Source organism: Aulostomus chinensis, chromosome 10, assembly GCF_037954235.1.
Source record: "Aulostomus chinensis isolate RoL2024-O1b breed Wild chromosome 10, RoL_Achi_v1.0, whole genome shotgun sequence".
NCBI classification, from domain to species: Eukaryota; Metazoa; Chordata; class Actinopteri; order Syngnathiformes; family Aulostomidae; genus Aulostomus; species Aulostomus chinensis.
The window spans coordinates 17295588-17312443 of NC_141329.1; the positions used below are offsets into that span (position 1 = coordinate 17295588).

A 16856-nucleotide genomic window follows, 5' to 3' on the forward strand; every position below is an offset into this window, starting at 1 on the left:
ATATGCATTTATTTATCTTTACATCATTTTTGATTTCTTGTTCTTCTCAATACTAGGGCCTTAAACAGATTTAAATCAACAATAATAATTCACACCAAACATGAGCTCGTTGTTCCCTCATGCCAGTAGCAGTAGATCCTTAACTCTCTGAAGACAAAAGAGGTAACATGACTCTTGTCTTCCTCTGTTACAAAAAAACTGTTGCTAAGTGACGCAAGGTTCTTAACAATACATCTAACATCACACACACACACACACACACACACACACACGCACACACACAAACGCATCTGACATTTGGCAAACTACAGAGGTAACATCTTCAGATGAAAGCACATGGTGGGTAACTAATCTTTTCAAACATATGCATGTCTGATTATCAATGTATAAGGAATTAGGTTTGCTTAGTAAGCAGCTACAGATATAGACTTTTATTCATAAGAATCAACATATTTTTAATGACAGTTAATAAACAAGATAGGAGATATATAAGAATTTAGCACATTTATACTTGGACTGTGTGTTTAACACAAGCTACACATTATTTGGTATACTAGTTACTATATATTTAATATACTGTGTACTCTTGATAATCATCAGAGGGTTAGAGAGAGCCTTTGGACTGCAAAACTGGAGAACAAATGGCGTAATAGAAATATTAGCGTAATGTAAATATGAGAATTGTATGAATTACAGTGAACAGGGAAAAGCATCTAACAGCTAAAGAGCCAGATAATTCCCTCAAAATATGACAGACAGCACAAATAGTGTGAAGGTACTAAAAATTCACCAGGCAAAACAATATTGCGATGTAACTGGCTACTTACAGGAAATTAAGTTCAATACTTGAATTTTAAGGATGACACATCAGCTTGTTACTACTTGTTTCTGCTGCCTTCAAGTGGCCACAGAAATTAGTTAATTTCAGCTTGAAAGTGTTGTTAGTTCCTCCTTCTGTGTGTGTGTGTGTGTGTGTGTGTGTGTGTGTATGTGTGTGTGTGTGTGTGTGTGTGTGTGTGAATTTGCTGTCAGAGATTTGCTGCTGTTCCCTGACCACCTGCGTTCACCCCTGCTGCCTCACTCTCCCAGCTTCCTTGTAGAGGGTTGTAGGTATGATGTATTTTTCATAGGCTTCAACAACAAAAATGGGATATTTGCATTTTGTAAGCTTTTTGGTGAAAAAAATTTCATGAGACTTGCAGGTTTTGTTCAGAGAGATTATTTTCATTGTATAAAGTAAATTTTATATCATATGAGCAAACTATGGACACATTTTTGGTGTCCTATCTGCAGGAGCCTCTGTAATATCAACTTAACCCCATATTTAATTTTATTTTCCTCAAAATCTAAGACTAATCTAAGACCACAGACTGTAATGAATGAAATTCCCCAAGCAGATGCTGAAAATATAGCTCCCTAAAGATAGTCCAAAAAATGTATAGGATATTAACCTTAACCAATATTAATGCCCAATTGCCCATATTACGCCTAATGTTCAATTAGGTGATGCAGAGTGGAGACAAAACATTCAATGAATGGAAATATTGAAAAATAACTGATTCTGCAGTCAAAGTACAATTACAGACTTAATATCATAGTGTCCAAATATGCCAATACTCTCTTTGAGTGATAGTTTTTGTTTAGCTGAATAAAACCTAAATCCAATTATGTGTGTTTGGTACCTCCAACAGGTAGAACTACCTCATGGAATATCAGGGACACACAGGACCATTTCCTCAGGTTCCAGTGTACTACATTGGGATGCAGCCTGGTCACAATGCAGTATATCCAGCTCCAGTAGCTCCTCTACCATACATATTGCCAACTGCTCCCATGCAGATGCCCACACTTGGTCAAACTGCAGGCTGCCCACCTGGACTGGAGTATCTGATACAGATCGACCAACTCTTAGTCCATCAGAGGGTCGAACTGAGTGAAATTGTTCTTGGTTGGGAGATGAACAATGTTTATACTGTAAAGAACAGCTTGGGGCAGCAGGTGTTTGTGGCCGTTGAAGAAAGTAACATCTTTATCATGCAGAGCTGTGGCCCTGCTCGGCCTTTCACCATTCATCTCCATGACAACATGGGACAGGAAATTTTAACCCTAACTCGCCCCCTTAGGTGCACCTTGTGCTGCTTTCCCTGCTGCCTTCAGGAGCTAGAGGTGCAGAGCCCCCCTGGAACACCTATTGGCTACGTGGAGCAGAACTGGCATCCTCTTTTGCCCAAGTTTACCATCCTGAATGAGACAAGAACTCCACAGCTGAAGATCAAGGGGCCATGCTGTGACTGTCGCTGCATGTCTGATGTCATTTTTGAGGTGACTTCCTTAGATGAGTCAACTGTGGTGGGGCAGATAAGTAAACAGTGGGGTGGAATTATGCAGGAAGGCTTCACGGATGCAGATAACTTTGGTATCTCATTTCCTTTGGACCTTGATGTAAAGATAAAGGCTGTGATGTTAGGAGCCTGCTTCCTCATTGATTTCATGTTTTTTGAGACAAATCCACAACACGATTAATGTAAAGCTTGCAACAGGATTTTTAAATGCAATCTTCTTTGTGGGTATGCTAATTTACAACATTATAAATGCCCTGTAAGAAATGATGTGGTCTAAAGAGAATGAGAATGCTCTGAGAATGTTTTTAGTTGGAAGTTACTATTTGGTTCTCTTAAATATTCACTACAACATTATAAAAATGTTTGGCGGTAACGCTGTAGTAATGTTTGAAAAGACTGCTTTGAAATTTTTATGTGTTACACCTTTAAAATGTCAGCAATGTTATGCCCCAGATTTAAAAAACAATTCAGCAGGAAGTTTCTGGTGAGTTCCCTGCATGTTCTATTTATAGGCAGGATGATGTTCTCTGAAACCAGAAAACAGCATATAAGGTGAATTTCTATAACCATCTTAACTGGTAAGTTCACCCAAAAAATGAAAATTCAGTCATCCATTATCCACTCACACTTACACTAATGGAGAGTTAGATAATGTCTTTTTAGTCCACAAAACATGACTGGAGTTTCACAGGAGAGCAAGTTCTTCCAAACAACTGAAGTGAATGTTTACCAATTTTAAATATCAAAAATACATAATAAAACAATATAGCGCCTCCATACTGCTCCTTCAATGTAATTCAAGTGTCTTACTGACAGAAGCACCCGTGAGAAGCCTTGGCGGACCTCTCTGACAAGAACATGGCCTCAGCTGTCACAGCTCAACTTCAAGAGGGCCTGCACAAGATCGATCAGTGCCCCCTACCTGGGAAGCTCAAGGTGTGGTGCTACCAGTTTACTCTGTACCACCACCTAATGTGGCCCCTGAAACTGAGCGACATCACCATGACCACGGTCCTGAAGCTGGAGGCAAAGGCCAACAACTTCATCCGGAAGTGGCTCGGCCTTCCTCGATCTTTCTCCTCCACGGCACTGTTTGGGAGAAACACCCTGCAGCTCCCACTGCAGTCCATCAGTCTGGGGTACAAAAAGGAGAAGGTGAGGCTCCACTTTGAGCTGAGAGACTCTACAGACCCGGCAATTCAACCTGCCAACCCTCAGATTCGTACTGGACGGAAGTGGAATGCATCCAAAGCAGTTGACCAGGCAGTGGAGCAGTTGAAGCACCAAGAGATTGTTGGCTTCACATAGTGAGGCAGATCTGGCCTAGGATGGGCAACAGCACCAAAGAACTGGTCCAAAGCGACCAAGAAGGAGAGGAAGGATCTTGTGATCTCCGAAGTTGCCAAGATGGAGGAGGAAACCTACAAGATCACAGCGGTGAGCCAGCAACAGCAAGGCAGATGGACTACTTGGGAGGCTGTGATCAACAGAACCATCACTTGGACCGACATGTGGAGAACTCCCCAGGCGAGATTGAGTTTCCGGATTAGGGCCACATACGATACCTTACCCAGCCCCAGGAACCTTCTCACCTGGTTTGGCACAGAAGAATCCTGCCACCTCTGTAGCTCCCCAAACCCAAACCTAAAGCACATCCTCTCTGGATGCAAGACGGCATTGTCACGGGGAAGGTACAGGTGGTGGCATGACAAGGTCCTGCACAAGCTAGCAGAGCTCCTGGAAGCCCGTAGACAGCAAGTAAACCAGGAGAATCCACCCACATCCCTAAAGTGGATCCAGTTTACCAGGCCAGGGACGACGCGTCGCGATTGTGTGCAGCGCGGTGCTGCACGGGGACAGAGCGGTCGCTCCTGTCACTAGGAGGCCAGTGGCAGTTAGCAGCTGACCTCAGCCGCCAACTGAAATTCCCTGCAGAGATCACAATGACATCCCTACGTCCAGACATCGTGCTCTGGTCAGCACCTGCCAAAGTCATCATCATGGTAGAGCTGACAGTCCCATGGGAGGAACACACGGAGGCCGCGTACGAGCATAAGAAGGACAAGTACGTGGAGCTGGCAGCAACGTGCTCACAAGCTGGGTGGAGACCGTTCACCTTCCCAGTGGAGGTCGGATGTAGGGGCTGCACCGGGACATCCACAAAGCGGCTACTGAAGACTCTCGGAGTCGCAGGATCCAACAGGAAGCGAGCTCTTCATGACCTTGGGGAGGAGGCCGAGGAAGGGAGCTTCTGGCTATGGCTCAGAAGGAAGGACAGGGTGTGGGGAAAAGAAGGCTCTTAAGAGAGGCGTTATGGTCAGGCCGACACTTGACTCAGGGAGATGGACATCCCTGCCACGCACAGTCCCCTGGGACTCATTCCACATACACAACAACAATAACACTGGGATCAGTGTGGGTAGAATACAGATCCTTCCACAGGCTGCAGGGGGCGGCAGGGAGACGTCCCTGTCGCTGCTCCACCACCCAGAGATGTTCCGGGGGATAATGGAGCAAAACATCAGTGAAGGGTGGCCCCCCGGCTGATGACCCTGCAGTCTGCACAATGGCACCGTCGGAGGTGCGTCAGGCAGAAATGCCAAGCAGGTTCGACCACCTGTGCTTACATCTTGAAGTTTTGATATTCCAAGTTATGTTGAAAAAACTAAATACATGGCGTTCTTCCTGCAGAATACACTGAGGAGGACAGAGTACTTAGTAAACACTTGCTTGTTTAATAGGATATGTATCTTTTGGCTTGATGCCTAAAGTGCCAAGCCCTATAACTGCTGTGGTCATTGATTAGCTGACTGAGGGGCCAAGCTGAACACAACACAGCCATTTGAGTGGCATTTGAAAGCCCATTCTCGTCTGTTCTCGCTCAACTCATCCTAGGATGACTTTACATTAATAATGCAGTCTAATTACATAAAGATGCACTGATCCAGGTCTACTCTCCTTCTCGCCCACTACGCCCTGCATGCGAAAGACGCCTGGTGCTTCCAGCCCAGCGCTGCTCCAAATCTCTAGCCAGACTCTTCTCTTTTGTTGTTCCCAAATGGTGGAATGAACTACCGAACTCTGTGCGTTCTGCTGCGTCCCTTTCTACTTTTAAGAGACAGTTGAAGACTCAATTGTTCAGAGAACACCTAGGCACTTAACCTGACTCTTCTCCTCTTTGTCCTGTGGGGTAGAATAAGTCAGAGGGTCCAAGACCCAGCACTTAGTGATTATGTAGCACTAACTGTGTTGTGTGATGTTGTATGTCTGTCAAAAAAACAAAACAAAACAAAAAAAGAGGAGGGGGGGGCGACACTTCTTCTGCCACTAGATGGCAGTACCTGTGACCAAATCACAACTGAAGCACTTTTGCGCTTCCTATGGACTTCTCCTTAATTAAGTCTAAATTCTTGCTTGTGTTGTACGTCGCTTTGGACAAAAGCGTCTGCTAAATGAAATTGTAGAATTGTAGATATTGGGGCACTCAGTGGTGTGTTTCTCTTCTTATAGTTTCATAAAGTACCCAGGGTAAACACCATTTTTTAAAGGCTCACAACCGTTATATTGGGACACTGCGTTCTGTGGTCGTTTTTCTCCTTATGATCTGATTAAGGGAAGGTGGAGCCGGTGTTGTGCCAAAAAGGGATTCCTATCCGCTTATGTGTGCACTGCCTGTTAAAGCTTGTCTGTGTGTTTATATTGAATGCAGACTGCAATTAAAATGAGTTTTGGCTGGTTTATATATCTAAGATCATATCAATCTGCATGCTCTGTGTCATTACTAACTGAGTTGCATGGTTATTAGTATTAAACTTTAATGATCCAGTGCACTGAAAGAACACAAATACAGACTGCAACCTGGATGTTATTTGACAATACTTACTCAGGGGTTCAGCAACTAGCATTTGCGATGAAGATTTTGGTCTCTGTCTACACCTAGACTCTGCACCTCCCCTTTCTCCGGGATCTGATTGGGCCCAAGTGCACAAAAAGTATCGGCTCTCCGTCCCTGGATTTGAACTTAGTATTTGGGTGGTTTTGGTGGTTTTAAATGGTTTTAAAATAAATTCCATATTTTACACGTTTTCCCGTTCTAAATACTCCGCTGCAGCAGGTGGCAGTATGCACCTTAAATGGGTGTTTAACCCGCCCAAACCGTCGAAGACGCGGATGATGTAAACAAAGATGTCTGCTTCTGTAAGAGACACGACATAAGATTACTGTCGTTGTTTAAACACCTGACAAGAAGATGGCACAGCGACTCCGACCAAGAAGCTAGGTTTTGGAGGTAAGACGGTGACCACACGGCTAAATAGCTCGATAGCTGATTGCTTAAGGTGACGTTACTGCATCCAAGTCTGTCTCCCATTGCTCCAGTTTTACTAGTTATATTTAAGTGTAAATATGCTCCGCATCTTGTCGTCTACAGATTCGTCACCCACAAGCGCAACGTTTCTAACGTGAATTTGGAGATGGAAAACCTTGTCCACACATTTACTAATGATTTTGCTTTCACTGGTAATGCTTTATTTATTATACACAAGAATATGAAACCTGTTAATCAGGAAAACTATCCAACGTCTCAACAGGACTTGAACCGACGTTAACAACATTAACGTGATTATTTGATCAGCTGTGATGATTTAGGATACATCCATCCGTTGTTTACCGCGTATCATGTTAAAGGTCGCGGGGGCTGGAGCCTATCCCAGCAGCCCTCGGGCGAGAGGCGGGTTCAGCCTGGACGGGTGATTTATGAAACAGTAACTACATTAAGTCCCATAAGCAATACAGGTTGACACTGCACTATTACAACATTATTACGAGGCCTTTACACAAAACAAGTGCCTTCACAGAAAAACATAGCCATTAACTAGATTTACAGATATTTAATAGTGAGTTTGTGTGTCCTCAGAGGCATATAAGAGAAATTATGTTTAGCATTTTAAGAAACCATATGATTGGAGCATTATCTATCTGTCTGTCTGTCTATCTATCACACTATTGACCTCTGAATTCACACTCTTAATCCAACTTTTTCTTCATCTTAACTGTCAAATCAACATATGTAAGTGTCCAACATCAGAAATCTCTAGCAAACTGATATTGATGCTCTCAGTGCGAAGTAGATACACAGAGAACTTTTAGTCTTGAAGTAACAATGTATAAATCATTATTTACATCCGATTTAAATGGTTGATAATTAATTTTTTAATTGTTTGATAATTAATCCTCGTGAAATTCTACACAGGTGCACTGAGCTGCTTTTCTATTAACAAATCACTGCATAGTTCTCAGACTGAGCCCAACATTTTTGGTGGCTTTGGTGGTGGATAATGATCGTTTAAAAACAAATTATTTTAAACATCTAGGTTTGCAGCGTATGAGTGTTTGTGGCTATAAAAAAGTGTTCACAGGAAAGTCTTCACCATTTTTTCACTCCCTGCTGAAGATGGGTTTGATTGATCGATGTTTGATGTTAAGGTTTTTAACAATCACATGGAATTTTTATCAATCAGATGTTCACATCAACATTGTTGAATTGTGTCTTGAGGCAGAGCTGTTAATATCACTTTGTGACACCATCCTGATTGAGTCTATAGCCAAAAAAAATAACACTCTGCTGCTTTTTATACAGCATCACTGGTGCCATTTTTGACTAAATATACCAATGTGAATAAAGTGCTGATACAAGCTCTCAAATGTGTAAACAATACCAATGGGAATAAGTTTAACTCTTGGGTTAAGGTGTTGTAATAATATTAATCACTGACTTGTGATCTTCTCCGTTTCTTCTGTAAGGATCCAGAAACCTCCGGCCAACTGCTGACCCACCTGGTCCAGTCTGATCCGACCTGATCTGAACTCACCTGTTCTGTCCTGATCTGAAGCCATGGCGGGGCGTGGGCGAGGTCGGAGGATGATGAGTTTCAGCGTGGAGGCTGTCGGTATAAACAGAGGAGACAGCTTACCTCCATCCATCCAACAGCCTACACCTCTGTTTCCTGTGAGAGACAGTCTCATCACTGCAAACATTAATGGCTATTGGCTTGTTCAGTGCATTTCTCGTGGATTCTATCTGACACCATGTCAACGAAAATCAAGTTGAACTGTGCTCAGCTTTACTGCATGGGATTATTATACTTCCTCCTCACATGCACCAAATCATTGTTGGAATAATAGATCCAAACGAGAGATGTATTTGCTTCCAAGCTGAATTCAAACAAGGAATAATAGTAGTCAACTAGTGTTCCATGTTTATATTATTTAGATACATATTAAGAAAAAACAATGACAATCACAGAGATTCTCAGAGAATTTTTGAAGAAGAATGTAGTGGAAGTTGATGATACGTACTGCTGACAATCTGAATGGATTATTTTGTGTGTGTATGTGTGTGTGTGTGCGGGTTTGTTTGTTTGTGCTCATTACAATCCAGGTGATGGAGCAGAAACCCCTCCCTCTTACAGATGGTGAGGAAGCAGAGTATCTGTTGGCTCTCAAACAGGAGTTCAGGGGAGCCATGAAGAGTCTACCCTTCTTCATCCAACCTGCTGCTGCACTTAGAGGTCTCACACAAACACACACACACACACACACGTACAAAGAAATTCTAGCTAACAGTGATATAAACAAATTTGTGGGAAAGGTGAGGTGTTTGAGCACATAGAAAAAAAGTTAAAAAAGAAAAAAGTATTCCTCTGAATTTTATATTGCATAACTTTACATTTAAATGAAAGTCCTTTACATTGAAGCTCATATTAAACAAGTTTATCGAATGCTCCTGATGCTTACGAGCACCAAGAAAATAACTGGCATTTCATATTATATGGAGTCTTTTAATTTGGATTTGTGGAGACTTTGAGAAAATAGCCAAATTTTTTTGTCCTTATGATTACAAAAACACAAACGTTACACCGTCTGATAAAATATATATTGCTTTGGTGTGTTTCTAACTGGATACAGAATTAGAATTTCCACACGTGTTGTTGCGATCAGCATGAATTCACACAGGGCAGACAAAAGTTACATATTAACACACATTTAATGTAGCAGGAAAATGTATGCATTTCTATTTTTGTTCATTGTTTTAAATCTTTGGAGCTTTGTCATGCTGATTTTGATTGAGCTGCTGCATGGGACACACATATACGTCACTGCCGCTGTAGTTGTATTGTGAAAGTTTTCTGTTTTTCCTGCAAACAGATGTGGAGAGATACTCTGATAAATATCACAACAGTGAGCAGACCGATGTGCTGAGCAACTCAACTCCAGGTGACACTCTGATTTATACATAACTTATGATAGTGGTTCTCAACCATGGGGTTGGGACCCTTGTGCTGGGTCATAGAATATTTTCTGCGAGTTGCCAAGTGATTGTGTGATTAAAAATAGTTGTTAAGATTCTACCACAAGAAATGGGGGGGGGGGGGGGGGGGAGCGCTCATCATTTTGGGAGGTCACACTCAATAAGATGGAGAGTTACTACCTCAGAAGATCCCTGATACATGATCTCAGCCGGTTTGACAAGCAGAACTGTAGATATGAGATGACACAGCATTCAAAAAAAATAAACAATTGTCTGCTCCCTATTTATGATCAGTCTGACAACGATGATGCAATCATGACAAAAAAAATACAATTTAAAAAATAATTAGAAGAGTTTTGTAAGAACTGTTGGCACAATGATGACGGATGCATAATGTTTTGCTTGTTAGATGCAAGGATTTCTTGCTAGTGTTTTGAGTTTTCCAAATGTAGCCAATAGTTAAAAAAAAGTGGCCAAGCAATCAGAAAAAATGTAAACTAAAACATAATAGTACCTTCAGGCTCAGGCCCTAATAAACAATCTTTGCTGTAAAATGACACCACACTTGCCCTCTATAGGACATCTTGCCCCACCACCAACTGGTGTTGTCATGTACAGTATTTGTGCAAAGGTAAGACACGAATGTTGTTGAAAGAGATTGCACATGGGAAGAATGCTATATTGTTTGGTAATCAGGGCGGCACTGTGGTGCAGTGGTTAACACTGTCGCCTCACAGCAAGAAGGTTCTGAAGGTTCTTTGTGTGTGGAGTTTAGGGTGTACCCCGCCGTGACCCTTAACAGGATAAGCGGTAGAAAATGGATGGATGGATGGATGTTTGTTCATCAAATGTGTTGGTATTTCAGACTGGAAGAGACTCCCAAAAGAATTGCGATTGCACCTCAGGAAAACTCCTAAGAACGGTCAGTATATGTAGTGTGATGAATACTAAGAACACTACCAGTACATGCAGGAATACAGACATTAAGCAGGTTTGCATGAATGTGACAGATTGACCTGTATTTTGTACTCGTGATTTTCTCTTACATACTCACAGTTCTCCAAATAAACACTTCTCAAAAAAACTTAACAACCTACGCTACCAGGAGGTGCGCCACCATTAATATTACAAACACTGAGAACTAACAGTATGCACAGTACTACAAATACAACAAACACTGAATATGGCATATGCTACCAGACCTTGAAGTACTACAAAAACTGCAAACACTGCATATGGCAAACGCGACCAGAACTTGAAGTACTAAGAATATTAAATCTTGCAGCACATGTAGTATGTCAGGTGTTGTAAGTGCAGTCACTGACCCAAATACTCAGACAGAAGTGGAACTGCCAGTTTGTTGAATGATGATAAAGCAGAAGAGATCCACCCTCTTTCAAAATAAAAAGTTTCATCATCTCGGTTACTGCTTAAAGTTTTGACATGGTAGTGGAAGATGTTCCTTTTCTGTGCTCCTCTCAGGTGTGCCGGCAGCTGTTGGTGGCCCAAACCAACCTGAGTCTGGTCTGAAGAGGAAGAGAGTGAGAGAAAAAGAGGAGGTGCTACTCAAACTGGCGGTGAGATTAGTTACTGATGAATTTACAGGATGAGTCTGAGATCTGAAGGAAACAAATATTTCCACCTCTTGTGGCTTCCGTTTTCAGATGCTTGAGAAAAGGGAAGAGCAGCAGAGCTCAGACGAAGAGGAAGAAGGAGAGGAAAAGAAGAAGAAAGAAGAGGTGGAGGAGGCTGAAGCTGAGGAGGAGTATGATGAGGAAGAGCTGGAGGAAGTGAGGAGACCTTTTGTCAAAATGACATTTCTTAATCACGTTCAGTAACAACTTATGGCACATGTATTCGTTTTCTGTGACAAATGTGGTAGTACAATATGGCAATATGAGTTATAATTGTGTAATAACATTTATATTACGCGTAAATTTGACAGCTATTGATGTAACATGACTGATAATTTTCTGTCTGACCAGCATGTTTTTGCATTTCTGCAGGAGACTGACTACATAATGTCTTATTTTGATAATGGAGAGGCCTTTGGAGGAGACAGTGATGACAACATGGACGAGGCTATTTATTGAAACACCAGCACACCCTTATCTCTCTGGACAAACTCGTGTTCATCTGTTTTTTTCTAGTAACTGCAGATTTTTTATCAAGATTCATGTTTTATATTGGGGAAAAAATGTGTTGACGATACAGTTTGTGAAGTGTTTTCAAAGTTTTCATATCAGTGTTTTATCTGGGTTTTTAAAAAAAAAAAACAAGAATCTGTGTTGGTTGTGAATTTGTTGGAGAAATAAACTGCAGCTCCTGCTTCATGTATGGATCCAAACTGAGATGTGTGTTCAATTCCAGCCAGACCTGCCAAAGCCCTTTGTGGTATGTGTGGTTGCACAATGTAGTGTGTTCAATTTTACACTGATGAAATGCTCATTGTTCATCTAATGAGTGGTTTTACAATTTATTATCACTTTATCTTTTTGTTATCATGCTTAGTCAACAGCACACACACACGGACACCAAGGCATCTGTATAAAGCTAACGGAAGGAAGATACATGACTTGTATGAGGAACTGTTTAGGTGGCTGTGGTGTTGGCCCATTGTCTTACAGTGCATTACTGTGATCAGCAGGGGGATACCTCAGGAAGTCTATATTGAACCCACAGAAGACAATCCGCAAATGTGTACAACGATCCAAAAAAATTTCTATTTCCACAGACGTATGTTGTTGAGTTGTGTTCACTTGTTCCTTCAAATAAACAAAATAAAACGAATAATCACAATGTAACACTGCAAATGTGTTTCTCTTTCACTAAAAATGTTTGTGGTTTTACAAACGTAAAAAGATTGCCATGAAAAATCCATGTTAAGTGGTATTTATGAATTTGTGAATGTATTTGTCCATACAAAATATTGCACATTTCTGGATAGCTTTCTGTGAGTTTTCAATATTTGTGACTTCCCTCATATTTTGAATTTTGTCCAATTAATACTGCTGGAGATCTTTAAAAAAAAAAAAAACGATGTGAAATGCAAAACTTGGTAAGGTATTGGATTTTAATAGTTTAACCCACAGAAGACAATCCACAAATATGTACAGTGATCCACAGATATCTCACTATCCTCAAACTTGCGTTTTTCTTGTACAGTGTATTCATGTATATAAAAACAGTGATTTGCAACATATATAACCTACTCTGTAACCATGTATTTTAAATTCACAAATAAAAAATGTTAAAACCTTTAACAAATACATGCAAAGGGACATTTACACATTTGTGTCTTTCATCCTATTTGTTTAAGGAATTCTGTTTAAATGATATCGAGGTAAGGGCTTCATGTAGAAAGACTCATATGGGTTTCCTAATTACAACCCTCAGCTCAGTCAGGGCAAGTGAAGTAACAATAAAATGGAAAGGTTGTGGGCGTCGCAGTGGTCAGCACTGCTGCCTCACAACAAGGAGGTTCTGGGTTCAAGCCCCATCTCGGGCACAGGATCTTTCTGTGTGGAGTTTGCATGTTCTCCCTGTACCTGCATGGGTTCTCTTTGGGTACTCCGGCTTCCTCCTACACTCAAAAGACATGCAAGTGGGCTTATTGGATACTTAAATTGACCATATGCATGGCTTTGACTGTAAAAGGTTGTTTGTCTAGATGTGTTGGGCCTGCAATGGACTGGCAATCTGTCCAGGGTGAACCCTGCCTCTCACCCGAAGGCTGCTGGGATAGGCTCCAGCCCCCCTGCGACCCTTAATAGGACAAGCAGTAGAAAATGGATGGATGGATAGAAAGGTTGTAAAAAAAAAAAAGAGTCGTGTTTAATGATTGAAGTTCAGATAAATCAACTGAACTTGGGGTGCAAGTCGTCACTCAAGTCAAGAACCAATCAAAACAAATTAAATTTATCCAAGATTGGGAATAAACTACAGGATAGAAAGACTTAAAACACACCAAGAGTGATGTCATTAAACTTTACAAAACTGAACAAACCATAGTTGGGATAGAATGTGAGTGTGAACTGCAATGTCTTACTACCTGCCCTTTACTCACAAATAAACTCAACTACACTAGATGTACAGGATTAAGAAACAGTACTCAAATGTGCATGGCTTTGCTAACTGCTAACATTAAATCACCAGTGAGTCTCATGTCCTTAAACTAGCCCATGTTAACTGAAGGGGGATGAAACTCAGGAGGGTAATTAAAAAAAACTAATGCCTATTAACAAAGCACAACAGGACTCAGGGCAAAAATTGAGAGTCTTTAGATGTCCTTTTAGCCATGCAGCTATAAAGCACAGCTGGCCAACATCAGCATTATGAGCAGGATGTAGGTGAAATCAGGGGTCGAGTGGTTCAATCAGATCATAGATATGAAACACTAATTTACATATTTCAAAGAAATAGCAAAAGGGCAAGGGGTGCAACTACCACATAACTGAATCTGGGAAAGTTCAGTTTGTATAAGTCCTGTACACATGAATGTCAGGAGGTTTTTGGTGAAACTACAAAGTATGAGTGTTTCTATTCCCATTAAAAATTCCTTCAAAATTATGTAAAAACTATTCTGCTTCTTGTTCATAGTGCTACTGTTCAATTTGATGGGTTAAGTATGCAGCATGTGTTACCATGTTGATGTCCTACTGAGTGAACAATTAGGACAACAACCCCTGAAGTAACTTTCACCCAAAAATCCTGCTAGGCAACTACAAGCCCCAGATCAGCAGCCAGGAAGGCCACAGGAGTGTAACCAGTCACCACAGTGGATTGGAAGCATGCAAATGGAGAAAAGTGATTCAATCCAACAAGCAGTTTATTTTTTTTTAAATTTGCCATGTCACATCTTCAGTTCTCCACAATACTGTGATGTGGGTCCAATCCAGATTTAAGTTCACTTTGGGTAGTGGCACTCGACTCCAATTACAGCTCTCTCACTCCGAACAATGTTGCTTGATCCCAAAGCTTTGGGTTTGTAGACCAGTTTAAATGCATAAATTAAGGCATTGTCAGTCATCTGCAGGAAATAGACAGTGGTTAAAAAGACAACTTCAAATCAAATGTAATATATACATAAAAAAAGTCATACCACAACTCTACTGCCACAGCTGTGCAGCTCAGCTTCAAAGACCAGCACATTAGACGAGTCATCAGTCTCAGTGGCTGAACAACCACCAAGTGTGAGTTCCTCTGGGGTGATCAGCTTGCCAAGGCCCCTCAGGTTCCGATTCACCTCTACTTGGATTTTATTTTCACCACATCTCAGAGCAACACGGTTGGTTGGTGCCACTGGCTTTAGAAATTTAAGCCTAGGAGGCTTGTTCTCTTGATCCACTGGATATTCTGGAAACTTCCAGGAGAGTGGCTCAACTGCCCGCTGGACTTGCTTTGTCTGGAAGCCGCTGGCTTGATGAACAGACTGTCTGGAGTTTTTTCTTTCTGGTTCTGCTCCTGGTTTGGAATCAACTTGTGTCAGTGGGTGCCCCCCATAGACTGGAGCTCTCCTACTCAAAAATTGAGCTTGTGAAAGCCTGAGACAGGAAAGCAGAATGCTCAACCCAACAAGCTGCCAGGACCTCATTGCTGCAACGTAAGATGTTCCTACGCGGCTGACTTTAAGTACTGTCTCAGATCCACCTGAAGAGGGTTCCTGCTGAGCTGAATCCCTCCGCACCTGTGTGATTCTCACAGCTGCACATGATTAGGCTGTCACATGTTTAGATTTTAAACACAAATTTACTGAAACAAACTACTTGTCATCACTTGCTATGTAGTATTTTCATGAATGATTTTTTTTTGAGTGGCAACACATGCACACATATGCTATTATTAGTAGTAGTAGTATTATGCTGACTAGGAAGAAAATAACTTCTAGTCTAGTCTTAAACTAGTCTTAAATTACATCTAAACTTACATGAACTAAATGTGTACAGTTTCTCGTAAATAGACCAACAGTTATACGGATATCATTATTAAATCTAATTTAACTCTTGTTTTTGGTTGGGTGACAAGCTCCTTGATTTGAAACCATGATAACATTACAGTATTTAAAAGAAAATTATTTTTGTTTTAAAAAACAGAAATACGGCAGGTTTGACTAATCTTAAGAAAAAAAACCTGTTCAATCTACATTTGTATCTGTTTAGACTATGGCGATATCATTTATATTCTTGAGATGCAGTCTATCATTCCAAATCTGTATGGAGGAATCCAATATGAATAAATAAATAACACAATAACCATCTCTGTAACCATAATCTAGCCTTTAGCTAAATTATGGTTACATTGAAAATAACTAAATATGCAAAGACATAAATCATGTATAATTAGGCAAATTATTTTATGATCATTTATTTATGCAAAATGTATGCATTTTACACCCATTTGTTAGTGATGGGGTGTACCTTGATAATCTCGCTTACCATCCATCCATCCATTTTCTACCACTTATCCTGTTAGGGGGGGGGGGGGGTTGGAGCCTATCCTAGCAGCAGGGTTCACCCTGGATGGGTCACCAGTCCATTTCAGGGCCAACACATATAGACAGACAACCATTCACACTCATAGCCACGCCTACGGTCAATTTAGAATATCCAATTAGGCTAGTACCCAATTGCATGTCTTTGGACTGTGGGAGGAATATGCGGGATATTTATTCAATTTTATGTGATTGCGGGAAATTGCAAAAACTGCAGGAATTTGCAAAAAATTGCAGGACATTGCAAAAACTGCAGTTTGATGAATAAGGAAAAAAAGTGATTCCCCAACACTCTGTTCTCACTAGGCTACAACTTTAATGCAAAGAGTCATTTCCAATTACTTCCTATGTGTGGCGCACACTATGTCACAGAAAGTGCTGGGAATAATAAAGCTCTCATTTGGTTTTATTTCAGACTTAAACAAACACGTGGCTCAAACTTATAAAACCTTGATGAGTCAATCAAGTTCCAAGCTTGGTTTTGTTGGCAAATGAGACAAATTTGCAGACATCATCATGTCTTCTTCACTGGGTTTGCAGCTTTCTGATGACATAACTTCACAATGTTCCCAAGGCAACAGGAGGAAAATGGTGACCCTAGTGTGATGTAATCGCAACATTTTTCAACTTTCTCAAAAGATCTGTGTGACTTTTTTGCAACTTAAATGCAGGGATTATGAAATCATGCTAGCCCTGCATATTTTGCACATTTTGC

General features: G+C 41.0%; 2 protein-coding genes and 1 pseudogene across 3 annotated transcripts; all 3 read left to right on the forward strand.

Moving 5' to 3' along the window:
* Window positions 1-1833: 1833 nt before the first annotated feature.
* On the forward strand, window positions 1834-2909 carry LOC147254538 (phospholipid scramblase 2-like). Of its 2 annotated transcripts, XM_086215164.1 has the most exons (2): window positions 1834-2322; window positions 2855-2909. In XM_086215164.1, exons 1-2 carry the CDS (start codon window positions 1834-1836, stop codon window positions 2861-2863), a joined length of 498 nt encoding a protein of 165 aa, XP_086071290.1. In that variant the 3' UTR covers window positions 2864-2909. The 2 variants fall into 2 exon arrangements, with proteins under 2 accessions (XP_086071290.1, XP_086071289.1); XM_086215163.1 differs by lacking the exon at window positions 2855-2909 and having other exon boundaries at window positions 1834-2523.
* Window positions 2910-2978: 69 nt separating this feature from the next.
* Window positions 2979-4223, forward strand: LOC147254539 (uncharacterized; annotated as a pseudogene).
* Window positions 4224-6494: 2271 nt separating this feature from the next.
* On the forward strand, window positions 6495-11992 carry polr3glb (RNA polymerase III subunit GL b). Its single transcript, XM_086215165.1, has 8 exons — window positions 6495-6630; window positions 8145-8349; window positions 8782-8911; window positions 9549-9617; window positions 10517-10573; window positions 11134-11228; window positions 11316-11441; window positions 11658-11992. The coding sequence occupies exons 2-8, from the start codon at window positions 8236-8238 to the stop codon at window positions 11742-11744; spliced, it is 678 nt and encodes a 225-aa protein (XP_086071291.1). The 5' UTR covers window positions 6495-6630; window positions 8145-8235; the 3' UTR covers window positions 11745-11992.
* The last annotated feature ends 4864 nt before the right edge of the window (window positions 11993-16856 follow it).

Excerpts from the sequence above, each read along its gene's own strand:
- LOC147254538 (XM_086215163.1), top strand. The coding sequence starts at position 1,834 with ATGCAGATGCCCACACTTGGTCAAACTGCAGGCTGCCCACCTGGACTG.
- polr3glb (XM_086215165.1), top strand. The coding sequence starts at position 8,236 with ATGGCGGGGCGTGGGCGAGGTCGGAGGATGATGAGTTTCAGCGTGGAG. Across the intron at positions 8,350-8,781 it reads AGCCTACACCTCTGTTTCCT|GTGATGGAGCAGAAACCCCT; the intron begins GTGAGAGACAGT and ends ATTACAATCCAG. Across the intron at positions 9,618-10,516 it reads GCTGAGCAACTCAACTCCAG|ACTGGAAGAGACTCCCAAAA; the intron begins GTGACACTCTGA and ends TTGGTATTTCAG.